Raw genomic sequence first — 20,803 nt, forward strand, 5'->3', positions numbered from 1 at the left:
CAGGCTCGCTCTTGCATGAAGCATTTATTATAGACATCAGAGGAGGGGAGGAGGGCAAGGCCAAGCCTGGCAAGCCAGGGGAGCGGGGCGGTGCCCACGGCCAGGTGGAAATTTCCCATCGCACCCAGAGGGAGGAATCCCAAAAATTAATCCCGGCCGGCCCCCGCAGCACAGCTCTGAGTCAGGCGGGGCGAGCGGCGCAGCCCGGCCGCAGCCGAGGAAGGGGGTCTGCAGCCCCCGTCCATCCCCGCGCCCGGGGCGCCCCCTCCCCTCCTCTCCTCCTCCTAATCCCCAGCCCCAAAGCAGAGCCCTTCTAGGGGAAAGTGTAACGCAATACCTGGAAAATTTCTCCCACCCGCTCTCCCCGCTGCCGGCTGCCAAATTTAAAACATATTTGCTGCTCGGCCTTGAAGAAACGAAACCTGCTGCTTAATTCCAACACGTTGATTCTTTGGGGGCTACAGAAAAAGTCCCTGCTGCTGCCGCTCGTGGCTCCTCTCCTTACACCCCACGGCCCTCGGGGGGCGAGAGCTGCCAGAGAGCTGCCTGGGAGCCGTCTACCACCAACGCAAGCCCCAGAACGCCAGGGAAGGGCAGGAACCACGCTCTGCCCGTCCTGCTCTGCCTGCGGCACCGGTGCGGGCAGGGCAAGAAGTTTTTGACCAGTGAGTAAGGTGCCCTTGAGCTCTGAGCATCGCAGCTGGAGGTGCCACCAGCACAAAAGCCTGTGGGATGAGTGAAGTCCAGGGTGATGTCACGCTCCGAAGCACGGGATGGGGAAGGGCCCACCACCCAGCCACCGGGAGAAGAGCCCTCCGTGGAGATGGGGCCACCGCATTCTCCCCTCGCCTTGCTGGGGGGTCCTCACACAGCCCCCCAGCTCCTCACCCCACCACCTCAGCTCGTCGGCAGGAGGAATTTTCCAGCAGGGCCAGGTTTGCAGGGGAAGCTGGAGCAGTGGAAAGGGGCTGGGGGGAAGGCACAATGTGTTCTGCAGACTGAGCGATCCGACAGGACCCATTAAAGGAAACAATTTGTAATACAATAATTATTATGTCGTTCCTCTGGACTCTTTCCTAAGCCTCTCTTTAAGCAGTTAGAGGCTTGACGTGCCTGTATATAGCAGACACGAGCTGTAGAGCTGAGGATGCTGAAGTGCCTACATGTGCCGAGATGAGGCCAGGCACCCAGCACCAGAACAAGAGGACACAGTCTCAAGCTGTGCCAGGGGAGGTTTAGGCTGGAGGGGAGGAAGAAGTTCTTCCCAGCAAGAGAGGTTGGCCCTTGGGATGTGCTGCCCAGGGAGGTGGTAGAGTCCCCATCCCTGGAGGTGTTTAGGAAGAGTCTGGATGAGGCCCTTGGTGCCATGGTTGAGTTGATCAGATGGTGCTGGGTGAGAGGTTGGACCTGATGATCTCTGAGGTCTTTTCCAACTTGGTTCATTCTGTGTTCTGAGGCAAGACCGGGTGGACTTTCTCCATGTGCTCATCCAGTGGGATGGGAGCTCATCCCTGTTTGCTCACAGCCCTCAAGGGACAGCTGGGAGATCACCAGGAACTCGGCAGGCAAGGGGAGCCAAAGCTCCCCAGCTGCAGAGATGCCAACATCCCCCCACCACCATCGGACGAGCAGCCTCGCCCCGCACGCTGCTAGCCACCTTCATTCAAGATCATGGCAGGGGCCACATCCTGGCAGCGCAGCCAGGACCTGCAGCTCCTCCAGCTCTGCCTTTATGCTCTGAAGTTCTCGGCCGCACATCTGAAGAAAGCAGCGGTAGCGAACAACAGAGCGAGAGCAAGCAACACAAATCCCCGGGATAATGAGCCCGGAGGAGGGAGACGGTGGGCTCTGTCTGAGGAGGGAGCCGTGCTTTTATTGGAGAGGCCTAAAAGGGCTATAAATCCTCAGATTCAAAGGCGAGCTCAAGCTCTTTCAAGTCTGAGGAAGGCCTGGGATGTGTCAGCCGGGAGGACTAACCACGCCGCGTCCCCTGCTGAAGTGGCCTCTTCAGCAAAGCCGCGCTGCAGCCGGGGATATTACACCCAGATCCTTTCCATATGCCACCCGCCCAGCTGCGCCCAGCCTGCGCCCTCAGCCCTGCCACCACAGGGGGAGCCTGCCCTGAGCCCTCGCCCGGGCCCAAACCGGCCACCTCCTGCATTACATCTATTGCCACTTCCCAGGGCACGCTGACAATTTGCCCCCCAAATCCCCGGTGGGAGCTGGAGGGCTGCAATAAACCAATGAACACAAAGGATGCCAGAGCCCAGGATCATCATCGCATGCCTGAGCATCACCAAACCCCTGAGCACCATCACTGTGCTGGGGGTTTTGGCGATGCTCAAGAATGCAATCTCCCTGAGCACCACTACATTCCCAAGCACTATCATTGCATCCCTAAGCACCACCACCACAGGCTTGAGCATCACTGAAACCTCCAAGCACCACCACCACAGCCACCAGCACCACCGAAACCCCCAGCACCGTCACTGCATCCCCAAGTTTCACGCTGCACTGCTGCCTGAGCTGTCCCTGTGCACAAGTCCACACCCCAGCCTGTGCCCACACATTTCAGGGGCCCATTAAACAGTAGAACTGCTAGCAATGAGATGATGGTGTTGAGTCTCGGCCCTGCACTAACACATGGGCAACTGCAGACATTTCCTGGCCTTGAGGAGAACATGTGAACGCTCAGGGATCAATATTAACGGTGTAAGGCTATTTATAGCTGATAAGCACCGAAAACACACTTTGCTTCCTGAAGAACCTACTCAAAAGGATGCTGAAAGCCAAGTTGGGTGGAAGGTCTCCAACGCTGAGCTCATGCTCCAAGCCAGGGAGTCACCAAGTGCAAGGAAAAGGATTTCCAGGAAGTGAATCACAGAATGGCTGAGGTTGGAAGGGACCTCAGAGATCATCTATTCCACCCCCCCACCATGGGCACCAGAGTTGGTTGCCCAAGGCTTCACCCAATATGGCCTTAAACAGCTCCACGGAGGGGGTATCCACAACCACTCTGGGCAACCTATTCCAGAGTCTCACCACCCTTGTACTGAGGAACTTCTTCCTCAGTTCCAGTCTAACCCTGCTCTCCCTCAGCTTCAAACCATTCCCCCTTGCCCTCTCTCTAGACACCCTCATGAAAAGTCCCTCTCCAGCCTTGCTGTAGGATCCTTTTGGGTATTGGAAGGCAGCTCTCAGGTTGCCCCATGGAGTAATGAGGGGGACAGAATCATTTAGGCTGCAAAAGACCTTTAAAATCTTCAAGTCCAACTATGAACCCAACACTACCAAGTCTGCTACTAAAGCACATCCCTCAGCACCACATCTACACAGCCTTTAAACCCCTTAAGGGATGGGGACTCCATCACTGCCCTGGGCAGCCTGTTCCATGGCTTGACAATCCTTTAGGGGAAGAAATTATTCCTCATGTCAAACCTAAACCTCCTGTGGTGCAACTTGAGGCTGCTCCCTCTCATCCTGTCTTGCTACTTGGGAGAACAGATCAATACTTGCCTCACTCCAATCACTCTTCAGGTAGTTGAGGAGAGTGAGAAAGTCTCTCCCTAAGTCAACAGAAACAGCTGGGTCCCCCTTCAAGGGAGGGCACTGCCATGCCAAGCCTTCGCAGAGAGGCAGGACCCAGCCACCAAGAGGAGACTGCTTCTAAAATATCACAAGGGAGCAGAGAGAGAGCTCACGGGGCATCCCCTTGGCACCCTGCCCCCAGCACCTCCGTGCTGGCACCAGTGAGAGCCAACCTACGTCAAACTGGGTTCACACAAAGCCTCTCACCACAGCCCAGCCCCCCTGCCATGGTACACGTGGACGTTCACGCAGGCACAGCACCACGGTGGGATGGAAGCCCTGGATAACACCAATCTCATGGCTGGACACTTAAACCCCGCCAGGTCCTGGTGCAGCTCTCCCGGCAGCCCAGCCCCACAGCCTTGGGAAGGGGGAGCAGCCCACCTGGGAAGAGCAGGCGGCAGCTAGAAGAGGTTATTCCGGAGCAGGCGAGAGGATATAAATAGCTGGCATTGCTCAAGCACAGCTGCTCGGCTCGGCCGGGGCGGCACTGCCACGCCGGCACCTGAGCCGGGCTGCATCCCAGACGGAGGCGCCGGCAGGGAGAGCTCCAGAAGCCACCACTCGCTGAAACACCATGAGAAACCCACCCCCGCCCTCGGTGCCACCCCCCATCTTCTGGCTCTCCTCAAGGAGAAGGGTGCTGGAGACACCCAAGCACCCCCATCCCAAATGGGCATCACCCTGCAGCTTCAGCAGGGTTTGGCTCCAGTCCCAGAGGGAAAACTTTGCTCCCTGAAAGCGCAGAGGCCATGCAAACCCCACCCTGGGCACCAATCCAGCCTAACCAAGCAGGACGTTCAGCCTCGGCTTGTCCGACTCATCTGGAACCAAGCCTGGACAAGCTGGCGGAGCCTGGAATGCCAGGATCCTGAGGCTCCAGCCCAGCCATGAGCAGAACACCGGTGTTCCAACCAGACAGCCCACGAGGAGCAAAAGAAACCTGCCCAAAGGATGCACCAAGGGCCAAATCTCTCCACAAACAGGCAAAACGCCACCACCCCCCTGCCCCCGATCGGCAAAGGAGGCTTCTCCACCGTGCCACCTGCCCCAGAGCGAGGGACAGGAAGGAGAAGAGCATCAAAAAGCTGCAAAAAGGTTGGAAAGCAGCAGAAAGGACCTCGGTTCTTTGAGGCAAGCACAACAAAAGCCCTGCAGCCCTGCCGCCACATTCCTGCCCAGATGTGACGCTGCGATAGCGCTGAGCCCAGAGTCCTCCTCCAGCTCTCCCGATAGGGGCGATCATTAATTAGACACAGAGAGGATTTCAGCTTTGTTTCTCCCCACCCTGTTTCAGCTGCCAGACTCCAAGTAGCATGTGCTACTGATCGGTACAAGATGTTTTCCCACCAGAGCCCGACGCTCCTCGGGCTTCCCAGCAGCGCTGCCACCGCGCTGCCCACGACCGACAGGGCGCAGGGACCGGAGAACCGCCAGGAAGCCGTGGGGCAGGTGGGATCCAGCAGTCCCACATGGAAAGACAGAGCCTCTCCAGTTTCCAGGGGACAACCCAGCACCTCCCAATATGTGTCATGCAAGAGACTGCACACACAGCTCTTCGACATTCCCAACCAGTACAAACACGTCCAGGGCTTAGGGGGGACCCCTCTTCACCAGTAAAGTGGATCAGGGAGGGAATCTCTGCCGGCCCAGTAAAGCTGCTCAATGTGGACCACTGCCCACCCAGTAAAGCTACTCAAGGAGGATCTCTGCCTGCCCAGTAAAACCGCTCGGGAGGGCTCTCTGCAGCTCAGAGCCACCCCTGCCCACCTGACCTGGGCTGTGGGCACATCTCCCCCTGTTTAGGGACAAGGATCCAAGAAGCAGCTTCAAGCCCTAAGCGACGGAGCAGCTCAGGTGCAGCAAAGGGACGCAGCCCCCCCGGGTCCGAAAAGGCCTCGGCGCCCCATGCCGTCCCCGCTGCCAGGCGGCTCCGAGGAGCTGCAGCAGCTGTTCCGCTCCGGAGCGAGCTCCGGGCTCCTTTTACAATCAATCAGCCACCCCATCACAGCTCTTTTTTCCTTTCCAAGGAAGCAGTTAAATCCATTTTATAGAATCCAGCGGTATTTACCCAGCTACTGCCACAGCCGCAGCCCTGCCTGCGCTCGCTCGCTTTTTTAATTGAAATTAATGAACTCATTCCCAAGTGACACACCAGGAGCCCCAGATGCTCCTTTCCTTCCCTCCTGAGCCCAGCAAGAAGGGCAGCTAGGCTGGGCACAGGCGTTTTGGGCTTGGGGGACTCGTAGCAAGAGCCCCCCTATGCTGAGAGAACACCCAAGAGCCCCGCACCAGGCTCCCTCCACCAGCACAACCCCACAGTGCCCAGCTAAGGGCTCACCCTAGCACCCTCTCAGGGCGCTGGGAAAGGGCTCCTTCATTCCAGAGGGAAACTCCAACTGAGATGCAAACTGCCCAGGTTCACTTAAATCCAAACCAACCTTCAGAGATTCAGCAAAGGCCCAAATCTCATCAGATCCCACAGGATCCTTTACGGGACCTCCCGTGTACCCCGGGGAGTCCCAGCCTCCAGGAGATGGGAGCCTCCAAAGGCTCCACAGGCCACATATGGCTTTCAACTGAAAAACAAGGAACGTGTTTTCCCTCTCTCCCAACTTCTTGCACTACAAAACACCTCCTGCACCCACCACGACGGTAATTCAACTCCATCTGCTCCAAGAAGCCTGAGTGCACCCATGCAGAGCTCCAGGCCTGGCTATCCCCCTCGGGAAAGAGCCTCCCTATGAGAACTTTGTGCCTCAGAAATGTCATTAAAAGAAGGCAAAGACAGAGCAAGCTTCACGCCCAGCGCTCGCAGAGCTCTGTGGGACACCTTAACGCCAAAGGCAGACTAAGAATCCCACAAAGGGTTAGACTTTCGCCTCGGAGTGGGGTTTCTCCCCCACCCCTTCTTCTCCCTGTACTTTTTTTTTGTGTGAAATCCATGTAGTTATTTTGTCTTCAGAAGGTTGCTGAGTTGTTCCACTGAGCTAGCAAGCGAGCAGAGCCCAGTAAAACTTTATCTGAGGTGGGAGCAGGGGGGGTGAACAAGAAAAGAGCGAAGCTGAGCAGCAAGGGCCCGTCCTGCGGAGCCGTGTGGATGATGTGTCCCATTTCCCCCACCTCCTTATTAAAATACTTTCTGGAGAGGCAAATTCCAGCCCGAAATGAATTTTCCAAGCCATATTTTATGAGGAATGCTTCCTTTTAACGGCCGGCACAGGAGCCCACCAGGGTCAATATTTCTCCGGAATTACAGCCAAGGGAGCTCCGAAAGGATCGAAGCCAGAACTTCGCCGGCTATCCCCTGGCTGCCCAAGGCCAGCACGCTCTCACCAGCCCCCCTGGCTGGGCTGCACAGGGGTGGGTTAAACCCCAAACACATCCCTCCATCTCCCCCTCCAAAACCCCCTTTGGACACGATGGAATGACATTAAAACCATTTTCGCTCCCCGAGAGTCTTTCCAAGGGGCTCCTCGGACATCTGGGGGTGGGAAAAACGTACTGAGAGGAGATTTAGCTCACTCCCAGCCCATCCCAAACACAGGTTTAGGACAATTGCAGATTTTGACTCAGCAGAAGCATTTCTAGGCCTTGGGTTTTTTGCCCTTAAAAGACAGAGTTGATCACAATAGGACAATGGTGACCACTTCACCGCCAACTTTTGGACACACGCAGAGCAGCCAAAGGGAGACGCTTCCCAGTACAGCACAGAGCACTACAGCTTCAGCTGGCCTTAACTCCACCAGGAAACCATTCCTCCTATCAGACACATTATCAGCATCACATTCTGATAACCACCACAAGACCAGGAACCCACCAAGGACATCCTGGTGAAGTCATAACCCCAGACGCTGTCAGCGCTGCCCAGGGGACGAAGGGCAGGAAAATCTTTTCCTTATTTCCAGCAGATCCCAAGGTGAAATGTTTTCTCCTTCTATCTGTTGGAAAATTCCACTGAGTGGTGGTGGGTTTTTATAGCTTTCATTCTCTTCACTCCAAAAGCAAGAGTTAAAGCTTGGCAGAGAGTTGGCACAGGCAAGGCATTGCCCACAGATGCCTTGGAAGCCCAAAATAGGGTGGTGGGCACGTGAGGGAGGGTGGTTAACAGATCCACCCAGGTTTAAACCCAGCACAACAAAGAGCTCAGCTTCTCCTCAGACTAGAACTGGACTTTGTACACCCCCAGACTGGTTCACTCCAATGTGGTCGCAGGCAGAAGCGACCAGGAAGAGGCTCTGCCCGGTGCCACCCAACCTGCAACAGCAATGAAGGTCTGAAACAATGCAGAGCCTCAACACAGGGCTCCAAAGGTGAGGGCCCAGGGTCAGAGGAGCTCGTGGCTGGGCAACACAGCACCCACCACAGCAAAACCCAGGAGCGGATCCTGCCCCATCATGGGATCCCACCCCAGCAGAGCCATTTCTGGGTGGAAATGATGACATTTTGGCACTCCTCAGAGACCTGGAGAAGCAGCAGCACCCTCCCCAAGCCCACACCCAACACGAGGCACCCACCAGAGCAGTCCCCACGCGGGACAGCACCCAACCAGAAAGCCACACTGCGGACAAACCACCTCCAAGCTCCGAACTGGGAGAGAACCTTGAGAATCCTCAAGCAATGCCCCAGGGGAAGGGACACCTCAGAGCCCACCACACCCAAGGCTCAGTGCCAGGCACCAGCAGCCTCTCAGGAGGCAGAGAGAAGGGTGAAAACCCCCCTGGTGTGCATATCACGTCCTCCCAGTGTCCCAGGCCTCGGCCATTTAATAAACCCAACACTAAGGAAGGGGACTGGGGCAACATGGCCACGAGCAGCAGCAAGCCCAAACCTTTTCCACCCCCACTTGCCCTTTCTCACATAAAAAGGTACATTTTTAACTTTTTTGGGGGAGCCAGACTGCCTGCCTCTCCCTCACCAACTCACAAACCCAAGCAATTCCCAGGAGAAAAGCCTCAAAGGGTTCGTTCTGCTCCCTGCCAGCGGACACGTCTCCAAAGGGAAGGCAAGAGAAGCCACACCAAGCAAGGAGAAGCAGCTCACGGGAGCTTCCACAACCTCATCCCAGCGTTCCCAGCACGCTGAGCAGGAGTTCGAGGCTGTTCAGCCTCCGAAGTTGCCTTTTGGGTTTTTTTTTTCCACCACAAAAAGAAAAAGCAGCCATAAACGGCTGGCTCAGAGTAAAAGCGTCCAAGCAAGGAAGGTTGACCAAATCGTTTCAGTCCTCTCCAACCCTCCAAAACTCTCTTTTGTGAGGAATGTGGTTGGGGAAAAAAGAGGGGAAAAAAAAAAAAGGGGAAAAAAAAAACCCAGCCCAGGCTGCAAGCAGGATTTATTGTTTTCTAAGCCGAGAAGGGGCTAAAATCAACAAACATTCCATGATTTACAAGATAAAGCCCAGCAAGAGGGCGAGCAAAACCACCCTGACACCATCCCAGGGCAGCAGTGACCGCTCAGGCACCTTCCACTCCACCTTCTCCTCCTCACCCTTCATCCCCTCTTCATTGTTCCCGCACCTCGGCCGGGACAGAGGCACAGACCGATACAGAACGTATGGATGTAGGGAATGTGGGGATACGTCGAGGCAGAGGAGGGCTGCGGAGGAGCCCCACCGCCGGCTTTGTTCGCCGGACCGGGGTGGTCCCACCGGCACCAAATCCTACCCACCCCCCCCGCCCTGCTCGCTTTCCACCATGAGCTGCTTGGAGAAAGAAAAAAGTCCTGGGGGGGAGGAGAAAAAATACATATATATATGTACTAAAATTAAAATGAAAGATAAAGAGGATAAATCCATCTGTAGCGTCGGTGTGAGACCGGGGAGCGGGCAGCCGGCCCGCGGAGAGGCAGCAGCACCTTCGGAGCCTCCCCAAGCTCCGGGGAGGAGGAATTAAAGGTGAAAAATAATAATAATAATAATAATAATAAAAATTTAAAAAGAAAAGAGGAAAAAATATTTTAAATTAAACAGGAAAAAAAAAAAAAAAGAAAAAAGAAAAAAGGAAAGAAAAAGCCACCAGATGGCAAAAAAAAAAGGCAAAAAGATTTAAAGGTAGGAAAAGGTTTATTCCTAAGCCCCAGTCTTTAAAAGCTGGGGAAAGAAACCCTTAAAAGCCTGGGGTGTGGGTCAGCACAAAAACCGCAGCAGCCCCGGGAAGCAGCCGGGGCTCAGCGAGGGTCCGTACTCCAGCCCGGGGTCGCTCCTCTCCGTCCGTCGCCCGCAGCCTCCAGCCGCTCCGCGCTCCGCTTCCCGGGGAGGGGAGTTCTCCTCTGGAATCTTGCGGGCTGGGTTACATTCATTTCTGGGGTGATTTTTCCCAGGTTCTCGTATTTTGCCGAGGGGGGGGGTGCGAGGCGGCTTTCTCTCCCCCCCCCCCCCCCATCCCCGCTTCCCCCTCTCCGTTCCCCCGCGCCCCTCCGTTGCACGTACTTTGGGTTACTGGAGCTCCAGGAGACCGGTTCCAGGCTCTTGGCGAACGGCGCGGCGAAGCGGCACAGGGCGAGGAGGACGCCCAGCAACCACCGCCCGCCGCGGGGCCGCGCCATCGTCCCTCGGCGGCGGGACGGGACGGGCGTCAGGCGCCCATGCCGCTTCCCCGCCGCCTTCCTCCGGCTCCCGTCCCGCCGCCTCCTCCTCCGCCGCCGCTGCCGCCGCCGTCCCCTCCCGCACAGCGGCGCCGCCCGCCTCGGCGTTCCCTCTACTGCTCCGCGCAGGCAACGCCACGGGCAGCCCTAAGCGGAGCGGCCAATGGCTGAGCGGCGCGGGGGGGGCCTTGAGCGGCGGGTCACGCCCACTTGCTGCTCTTAAAGGGCGCGCGTCGCTTTTCTGTTTTTTTAACACCTCACCTCTCCACCCCCCACCCCCCCCAACAACCCCTCCCGTTCACACCGCTCACCGCTTGAACCGGGGGGGGAAAAGGGGATGGGAAAGGACAATCGGGGCGCCGGGGTCCCGACGGCCCATCCCCATCCCCGTGTCCCCCTCCTCTCCGCCGCGTCCGCCTCTTCCGTCATTCAGCCGCGATCCAACAGCGCCGCCCAGCGGCTGCTGCTGGCCCCCTCCCTTCGCCTCCTCCCGGGAAAGCATCGACGGGGAGGGAGGCGAGAGGCTGCGGGTGGGGGTGACCGGCCCCAAATACGAGGCGGCATCGCCGCGTTGAGAGGGGTTGGGAAGGAGGTTTGGGATCGTGGAAGGTCGTAAGAGGTTTTTCGAAACTCTGTGGAGGGGGGTTGAAAGTTTTCGAGGGTCTTGGGGAGGCTCTTTTTACACTTTTTAAGTTGTGGGTTTCATTGTTTGGGAGGGGGTAGGATTTTTGGTGGGGGTTTGACATTTCTAGGCATCTTTGGAGGGGTTTTGGGAGGGTTTGGGGAAGTTTTTGGAGCTTTCTTGAAGGCTTTCTGCAGGCTTCTATTTTTCATAAGGGTTTTTTTTTAGGCTTTTTGGTGGGGGTTTTGACATTTTTAGGCATGTTTGGAAGGGTTTTGGAATTTTTGGAGCTTTCTTGAAGGCTTTCTGCAGGCTTCTAATTTTCATAGGGTTTTATTTAGGATTTTTGGTGGGGTTTTGACTTTTTTGGCATGTTTGGAGGGGGGTTTTGAGGGGTTTTGGAGGTTTTTGGAGCTTTCTTGAAGGCTTTCTGCAGGTTTCTATTTTTCATAGGGTTTTATTTAGGATTTTTTGTGGGGTTTTGATATTTTTAGGCATATTTGGAGGTTTTTTTTGAGGGGTTTTTGGAGCTTTCGTGAAGGCTTTCTGCAGGTTTCTATTTTTCATAGGGCTTTATTTAGGCTTTTTGGTGGGGTTTTGCCATTTTTAAGCATTTTTGTTGAAGGTTTGGGGGGTTTATTTTTGAGGGGGGTTGGAATTTTTGGAGCTTTCTTGATGGCTTTCTGCAGGTTCCTAATTTTCATCGTTTTTTTGTGATTTTTTTGTGATTTTTTTTTAATCTTTTGGGGGTCTGGGGGGGATTTTTTGAAAGGGTTTTCTGAGGCCTTTTAAAGTTTTGTTGGAAGGTTTCTTGCTTTTATTATATTTCTTTTCTAAATTTGAGGGGCTCCTTGGAATTCTTTTGGATTCTTTTTTTCCCATTATTTATTTTTCTGCCTTTTTTTTTTTTTTTTTATTGAATGTTTCAGATATTTGGGGCAAATTTTCCAGATTCTTTTTGAGATTTGGATATATATATATATATATATATATATATATATATGGTAGGAATTTGGAGTTCATAGTATTATAGTATCAGTCAGGGTTGGAAGGGACCACAAGGATCAGCTAGTTCCAACCCCCCTGCCATGGGCAGGGACACCCCACACTAGATCAGGCTGCCCAGAGCCTCGTCCAGCCTGGGCTTAAACACCTCCAGGGACAGCACCCCAACCACCTCCCTGGACAACCCATCCCAGGGCTTCACCACTCTCATGGGGAAGAACTTCCTCCTCACCTCCAGCCTGAATCTCCCCACCTCCAGCTTCATTCCATTCCCCCTAGTCCTATCACTACCTGAGCTGGGAAGTTGGGAAGGGGTTGGGGGGGAGGAAGTACCAAATTCTGGAATCAGTTCTGTTTCTATTAAGCAAGAAAAGTGATGAGCTCTAATAAACTATTTAAGTTTTCTATTAAACTCTTCAGGGTTTGGGGTTTTTTTGAGGGTTTTTGGGAGCTTTTTCTTAAAAGGGTTTTAATTCTTGGAGATTTTGAGGGGGGGGGGGGGGGGGGTGGAAATAAACCAAGCTGTGAAATCCTTTTTCTCGGGGAGACAATTGTGACAACCTCTGCATTCAGTTCGCTTCTTATTTATTAAGGGCTTCCTGAAATTATGGATCTTTTAGTTTCTTTTGGTGGTTGTGGAGGGGTTTGTTACCTTGGGAAAGGTTTGGGGGGGAGGGGGGGTGGAAAAAGATCAGAATCAATTTGGCTGACTTTTTAGATCATTGTTGTTAAAATGCCTGGATTCAGGCAACTTTCTATTGCAAGAAAGATTATGATGATGATGATTATCATCATCATCATCATCATCATCATCATCATCATCATCATCATCATCATTATTATTATTTAATAATAATAATTAATAAAACCCACCTCTGGAGCCAGTTCCATTTCAATCAATTTCCAACCACCACCCCCCACACAGACAAACAAGCAAACAAAAAACATAAAGCCCAGAGTCAGTTCCCTTTTTCCTTATGAAAGCCACAAAAACATTCTCAGCCTTCAAATCAATTGGAGGAGGGAAGGGGGGGGGGGGGGGAAGAAAAAAATTCAGCAACAAACTTTTGGAGTCAGTTTCATTTGTGTTAGGAAAACATAAACCACATAAACAGCTTTGGAGTCACTTCGCTTTCTGGTACCAAAAACAAACAAGCGAACTCCAGGGTGGGTTCTCTTCCTGCTAAGAAAAGTGAAAGCTGGAGGCAGTTCACTTCCCATCACAAATGTTTTAACAAACCCTTCGATTTCTGTGGAGGAAATACACCACCACCACCACACACACACACACAAAACCCCACTCTGGATTCAGTTTGCTTTTATTAGGAACATTTAAACCCTTCCCCCCCCCCTGCCCCCCCAAGTCAGTTCATGCTTTCAGCTAAGAAAATATTCACCGGTCCCATCCTGTGTCGCCCTCCCCAGACCCGTTTCTCTCCATTGCTTGTGTTCTTTCCCCCTTTCCACATTTCTCCTCCAGCTCCTTCCATGGCACTGGTGAGTTTGGGTGGGGGCTTGCCAGATGTCTGTGTTTTGTTGTCACATCTAATCCTTGGGCGCTGGGCGGTGTTGAACCGTTCTGGCCTGCGCTCCCCCCGGATGCATACCTTCGAGGTTCTGATGTCACCCTGAGTCAAAGGAGATGGAAAATAGCCAAGAAAAGAGGAGAAAATCTAATGACAATTGTGATTATAGTTGTTTTTTTGGAGGGAGGATGGAGAGGGCAACCTCAGGCCCTGTGGCTGAGAAATGGAGAAGCAGCTCCTGCCCTGCCCTGCCTACCTGCCCTGCCTGCCCTGCCTGCTGCCTGCCCATTCCACCCTATCCCTGCCCCATCAGCTCTGCCAATGACATCATGACTGGTTGCCATGGCGATGCTGGCTCTCCCAGCACAGGCTCAGGTGGGGATCTGGAGCTCAGGAATTCTTCAGAAGGAGGTTGCTGTGCCTGTGGGTCCCCTGTGCCCACCCTGAGAACGAGGAGCGGTCTGGCATCACTTTGGGATCCGATCCCTTCTCCTTGAAGCACTGGAAACGAGCTTGGGGCTGGTGCATCCTAGGGGTGAGGGGAGCCTGTGTGCAAGCCAGGCAGAGGCACCAAGGAGCATCCAAAGGTCACTCAGTGCCATTTTATTGTGGATTCCAATGGCATGGCCACGCCTGGCACGGCTGGTGCTGGGTAAACACCAACAGGCAGCACCGCTGCCCGTGCAGGAATGTCTCACTACCTGTGAGGTGGGAAAGGCAGCGTGGCACAGGGGCAGGGCTCACAAGTGGTGGTGTGTGCCCCAAAACGGTGGGCAGGGTGCTGGGACAACAGGAAAAGCCCTTTCCAAGCCTTCCTCGTGTTGCTCCTGTGGCAGGAACTGCCAGACAAAGCCTGCTTCTCTCACATAAGGAACTCAGTGGTGCTGGACCAGGGCAATTTCTCAGGTGGTTCTGAGTTTAAAAAACAAAACAAGACAAAACAAAATAAACCAAACCCCCCAATAAACTAATTGGCAAACTGTTCCTAGCCTCAGCTGCTCTGGGGACACTGGGAACTAGGCCAAGCTCCAGCCAGAGCAGCAGGAAAGGATTGCTGTGTTCCTGGAGGGCCCAGACAAGGATCTCTCAATCAGTTGTGGGACAACTTCTCCAAAATTCCCTGGCTTTATGAAGGATCCTTGTGCTCACAAACAGCTTGGTGCAGGAGAGAAGTCACCAGGAAGCTGCTGCACTGCCCATGCCCACCCATCAACCTGGGAAGCCATGGGTGAGATTCCGCCTCCCTTCCATTTTCCTGCCCTTCTCCTTCTCCACTGAGTTCCCAGGGTTGGCATTGATGGCCCTGAGTGCTGCCCCCAGCCATGGGGCACTCTGCCCAGGAAAGCAGAGAAGCATGCACAGAGAGTGCAGAGAGCAGGCATGTATGGGGAGTGCACACAGAGAGCATGCAAGGAGAGAGCACACACAGAGAACATGCTTGGACCACATGTGCACAGAGCAAGTGTGCACTGGGCAAAGTCCAGATGCTGCCAGGGCAGGAGGAGCCCAGCAGCTCCCACTGCCTGGCCCCAGCTGCCCAGAGGACTCTAGTGCCATACATCAGGGGAAGCAGCACTCACACAATCCTGTATCACGGACACTTGTCTGTGCCCACATGTGCAGGGCAGATATCACTGCCCACGCTCCCTGCTCTGGCAGTGAAGGGTGTCTCTGGTTGTGTTTGATGTCTGAAGCATGAACAGCTGCACCATGTGTTGAATGACTGCAGGAGTCACGAGTTTGCAGGGACTCAGCTCCCTCCCTGGCATCTTGGAGGGTAACACCACACTAGGCTCCCTCTCCAGGAGGGTGCAGCCTGCATACCCAGTGATCCCCTAGCCTACAACTGGAGGGGAGCCACAGGAGAGGAAAAGGGGTCACTTAATTCCAGCATTCTTGCTATTTTGGGGACCCAGGAGTTGCCTTGTGCCACCTTAGTGCTTCCTCTGCCCAGACATCACTACCACCACCTATCCACACCATCGGTACCAGCGTGTTCTGCTCCCCTTGCTTCCACCTCCTCCCTCTTCCACCTCACTTCAAATGATAATGCAATTTTGGGGGTGATTTTGGGGATTCCCCCCATCTACTTCATTCTACAGGCACAAGGCAGGAAGGAAGTCCTTGTCCCATCTTTGGTGAGCCCCAGTACCACCCCAAATCTCTGCAGCTCTCCAGCACTCTCCAGCACTCCGTGGCTCACAGTTTCTCACCGAGCACAATCACACCCTCATCAAATGATGAGCTGCATCCCCATCACATTTAAATTACCTGAGAAATCTCCTCCTGAAAGAGCACTGGGATAAAACAGAGCAAAGGGAAATTTAGGCTGAGCACCAGGAAAAGAAAGTGCTTAGTGCTGAGATCTGTTGGGCTGTGGGATGGTTCCCCCGGGGAAGCATCGGAGTTATTTAAAACTCACCTACATAAAACTCGGTGGGGAGCAAGCTCCCCTCGTCCCAAAGGCATGGGCACCACGGGACCTGCTACATGTTGCCCCTAACTGTTTTCTGGGATGAAAGGGATGAGAGCTCACCAGGCTGAACCCACGCAGCACGTGTATCCCAAATGGCTTTGCAGAGGCGCAGCTCCTCTCCCTCGGCAGAACCTTTCCAGGGAGAGCCCTGTGCAGACTGAGGCCAAAATTCAGGATGAATCTGACCCTCTTGAAAAACAAATCCAGAATCCCTGGATAGAGGGATGTGCTGCACCCTCAGCCAGTTTGCTGATGATACCAAAGCCAGAGATGAGATGAGATGAGGGGCAGGCTGGAGAGTTGGGTGGAGGAAGTTCACAAAGGTCAACAAGGGTGAGTGTAAAGTTTTGCCTCTGTGAAGTAACAACCCCCCTGTACCACTACAGGTGAGGAGTGACCAGCTGCAAAGCAGCTCTGCAGGAAATGCTGGGGACAAGCTGCCTATGAGCCAGGAACATGCCCTTGGTGGCCAAGGATGCAAATGCTCTCCTGGGCTGCATTGAGTGTGGCCAGCAGGTCAAGAAAGTGACCTAGTGAGGCCATATCCTGGAGTACTGGGTCTGGTTCAGGGCACCCCAGCTCAAGAAAGACAAGAAACTACTGGAGAGAGCCCAGTGGAGGCTATGCAGATGCTGAGGGGCCTGAAGCATCTCTGTGAGAAGGAAAGGCTGCGAGACCTGGGGTTGTTTAGCCTGGAGAAGAGAAGCTTGAGAGGGGATCTGCTCAATGCTCATCAATACCTAAAGAGTAAGGGACAAGAGAATGGGGCCAGGCTCTTTTCAGTGGTGCCCAGCAACAGGACGAGGGGCACCAGGCACAAACCAGAACCTGAGAGATTTTATCTGAACAGGAGGAAAAAATTCTTTCCTGTGAGGGTGCTGGAACCCAGGGGCAGGCTGCCCAGAGAGGTTGTGGAGTCTCCTTCTCTGGGGAGATTCCAAACCCACCTGGACATTGCCATCCTGGGCATCCTGCTGTGGGGTGCCCCTGTTTTAGCAGAGGGCTTGGACTGGATGATCTCCAGAGGTCCCTTCCCCCAACCACCACGCTGGGATTCTGGGATTTTTGAAAGCCCAGGCTGTGGGGGGTGTGGAGCTGCCTGACAAGCCTCAGACCTGTTAAGCAGCAAACAGGCAGGCAAAACGGGTGCCAGGCGCTGCTAAATCAGAGGATCAGGCTGGGGACTGGGGGTGATGTCAAGGCTCTGCCTTGGCTGTGATTTATGCCATCGTTCCTGCGCTCAGGCTCCGGGAAACTTGCACCTTCGGCAGATGTGCTGCCTGATTAAAATGATGCAACAGAGTGGCTGCCTGGGTAATGGGATTTAAATTAAAAAGCCCAGATTTGAGCTGAAAAAGCTGCCCCGGCTCTGGCAGCCCCAGCAGCGCCTCCGGCACTTCCCACCTGCCGCGGGGGTGCCGGGAAGGAGCAGGGGGAGCTCCAGCGGGGATCTGAACCGCTGGGGCGAGGACCAAGCCGGGAAATGCAGCGGCACAAGGTGATCAGGTTCCAGAAGGCACAGTTTATGGGGCTGAGAAGTCTGCTGCATAATGTTCCAGGGAAGGAAGTATTAAAATCTTTAACCAGTTTTTCAGAGACGTGATAATTAAGGTGGTGTAAGCTAGAACTGCCTGGGAAAAAGGGAAAGGGAAAGGGAAAGGGAAAGGGAAAGGGGAAAAGGGAAAGGGAAAGGGAAAGGGAAAGGGAAAGGGAAAGGGAAAGGGAAAGGGAAAGGGAAAGGGAAAGGGAAAGGGAAAGGGAAAGGGAAAGGGAAAATGGACAAGGGAAAAGGAAAAGGAAAAGGAAAAGGAAAAGGAAAAGGAAAAGGAAAAGGAAAAGGAAAAGGAAAAGGAAAAAGGAAAAGGAAAAGGAAAAGGAAAAGGGAAAGGGAAAGGAAAAGGAAAAGGAAAGAAAAGAAAATAGAAGAAGTAAAAGAAAAAAAAGGAAAAGAAAAAGAAAAGGAAAAGAAAAAAAAGAGGAGAGGGAGAGGAGAGGGAGAGGAGAGGGAGAGGGAGAGAGAGAGGGAGAGGGAGAGGGAGAGGGAGAGGGAGAGGGAGAGGGAGAGGGAGAGGGAGAGGGAGAGGGAGAGGGAGAGGGAGAGGGAGAGGGAGAGGGAGAGGGAGAGGGAGAGGGAGAGGGAGAGGGAGAGGGAGAGGGAGAGGGAGAGGGAGAGGGAGAGGGAGAGGGAGAGGGAGAGGGGAGGATTAACCAGGTTGGAAGAGACCTTTGAGATCATCAAGTCCAACCTATCATCCAACACCATCTAATCAACTAAAAACAGAGAGGAAACAAACTAAAATCAAAGAGGAAACAAAACAAGAAAGGTGAGGAGTAAGACTTTCATCACTTCAGAAGTGGCCACTCATGGACTTGAGGTTTAAAAAGAAAAAACACAGAGGAGGGAAAAGGCAAAATAAAATGGAAAAGGTGATGGAAGAAGGGTCAGGCCAGGGGCTGTGGGGATGAAGAGCAGCAGAAAGCAGGAGCCTGGTGTGCAGCCGTGGGCCCAGGGAAGGCAGAGAACCAGGCTCAGGAAAGCACTTAGCATTGTCCCGGGTCTGGCCATTCACTGCTTTAATCAGGAGCTTTAATGGAACTTGAGTAGAGGCTTAATGCTTAAGCATCTTCAATGGAGCTGCTCTCTTTCATCAGGACCTCTGGGGAAGAAAGAATATTGGCTTAAATTAATGAGGCCTCAGAATGGGTGAGAGAGGCTGAACTCTCCACTTTGCTCTGCGACCAGCGATGGGAGGCAGCACAGGCTGCAGCTCCTGGTCCTGCACATCCCTCTCACTCCTGAGGTCAGGGCAAGACATCGCCCCAGCTCTCTATCTCCCCATGGCTCATTCCTTCAGCTGTGCCCCTGGACAAGGATTGGAGCTGGGGGCTGCCAAGTAGAAGCTGCACTCCTGGCAAGCAGCTGGCATCACCATGAACCATGACAGGAGGGCAACCAGGGAGAGAAAGATCCTGAGCATGCAGCAGGTATGGAAAGCCAAGCTGTGCAAGCCCAAAGTCCTTGCCTTGCTCTTCTAAAGAGTAATGGAAACACAAAGCTACTTTTGGCTCTTTTACCTGGAGAAGTGGAATCATGTGAACTCCAAAAGACTCAACAAGGCCAAGTGCATGATGCTGCACCTGGGTTGGGACAATCTTTGGTATCAGCTGGGGGATGAAGGGATGGAGGGCAGCCCTTGGGGGTGCTGGTGGGTGAAAATCTGGGCACTCCCCAGCAATGTGCACTCACAGCCCAGATGCCAACCATCTCTTCAGCTGCATCCCCAGCAGCATGGGCAGCAGGCTGAGGGAATTGTGCCACTCTGCTCCACTCTGCTGAGACCCCACTCACAGTGCTGGGGCCAGCTCTGAGTCCTCAACACAGCAGAGACAGAGACACAGCAGAGACCTGTTGGAGCAGGGCCACAAAAATGATTTGAGGGCTGGAACCCTTCTGCTGTGAGGACAGGCTGTGAGACTTGGGGTTGTTCAGCCTGGGGAAGGGAAGGCTCCAGGGGGACCCTGTGGTGGCTTTTCAGTGTTTAAAGGAGCCTGCAAGAAAGATGGGGATGGACTTTTTAGCAGGCCCTGTTGTGTCAGGACAAGGAGTGATTGGTTTAAACTAAGAGAGGGAGGTTTAGACTAGACATGAGGAAGAATTATTGCCCCACTGAGTGCAGTGAGACACTGTGCCAAGCTGCCCAGAGAGGTGGTAGCTGTCCCATGCCTGGAACCATTCCAGGTCAGGTTGTCTGGGTCTCTGAGCAACCTGCTCAGTGCAGAGGGATCAGACTAGCTGAGCTTTAAAGATGCACACAATGGAAATGGGCTGCAGCATGAGCAGCCCCAAACTGCAGGGCAATAGCTAATAAATCCCCCCCAAGCAATCCAGGGAGGGGGGAGGAGATAGATAGATATATATATATCTATAAATACAAGGTAGCACTCTTGGCAGAGCTTGCTGGAGGAGGCAGGAGGTGGAGCTGGGAGTATCTAACGGGGTATTGCAGAGGTCATTCGTTAACATCTTCCTTAATGACCTGGCAGAAGGCATAAACAGCATGTTAATGACCTGGCAGAGAAGATAAGCAGCTTGTCGATGCAATTCCCGCCGATGCCCCGATGTGCAGGGCCGGGCACGCTTCCACAGGCAGGGAGACATGAAAGGGGGCTAAATGGCCAGAAATATGCAGGGGAAACTTAATGATTTTTTTTAGAGGGATAAAAAGAAATAAAAAGCCCAAAACCAACAAAACCCAAACCTCTAATCGGATCTATCTGGGGTGAGTGATTAAAAACTTGTTGAGGGGGGAGAGAGAGCGAGCGAGAGCTCAGCAGCGGCTGCTGGGGACAGCAGCAGCAGCAGCGGTCTGGTTTAATATGCAGCTATGCCAAAGCTCTTCTCATCTACCTCTCCCAGGGAAAACCTAAAGTGCATTTGCAGGTCACTGATCCACCAAAAGCAAGAAAAAAAACTTAAGAGAGGAGGAGGAAAACCCCCAAAAAGGAGCAGGAGCTGGAGGAATGGTATGTAAGCCGAGATTTTAAAACACATGGATCTGTTTTCTTTGGAGCAGCAGCGGCGAAGGGAAGTCACAACTGCATGCAAATGTCCCACAAGGTTTGAACACCAAAGGAAAAACGACTGAGGGTGGCAGAAGAACAGAAGGTGACCTCGGGTCGGATCCTACCCGAGGGGAAAGTGCTGGGAGCCTGAGGCTGCGCTCTGCACCGCGTCGTGCCGGGGCACACGGCTGCCAGCGGAGCTGCCCGGGGCACGGCACCACAGCTGCTCCCAGGGCTGCTCTCCCGCTTGCCATGGCCATGGCCGGGGCAGCAACTACAAGCTTTGATGTCCTCAGGGTGAAATCTGACGTCCCCTGGGTCAGATCTGCTGTTTCCAGGGTCAGACCATCCATCCCCAGGGGCGGATTTGCTGTCCCCGGTGTCAGACTCGCCATTCTCAGTGTCAGATCTACTGCCTCCGGGATCGGCGTTTCCATCCTC

At 53.8% G+C, this 20,803-nt stretch overlaps 1 protein-coding gene across 1 annotated transcript in view; it reads right to left on the reverse strand.

Moving 5' to 3' along the window:
• EFNB1 (ephrin B1) overlaps window positions 1-10,294 on the reverse strand; it is a 60,633-nt gene extending 50,339 nt beyond the window's left edge. Inside the window, exon 1 of the mRNA XM_068157605.1 lies at window positions 10,016-10,294. Coding sequence (XP_068013706.1) covers window positions 10,016-10,131 — 116 coding nt within the window. The 5' untranslated portion in view covers window positions 10,132-10,294. The remainder of the gene's footprint in view (window positions 1-10,015) is intronic.
• Window positions 10,295-20,803: the final 10,509 nt, after the last annotated feature.

This window comes from Melanerpes formicivorus, unplaced genomic scaffold, assembly GCF_026170545.1.
Source record: "Melanerpes formicivorus ecotype bairdi unplaced genomic scaffold, bMelFor1.0.p_v2 SCAF_37, whole genome shotgun sequence".
Classification (NCBI taxonomy): Eukaryota; Metazoa; Chordata; class Aves; order Piciformes; family Picidae; genus Melanerpes; species Melanerpes formicivorus.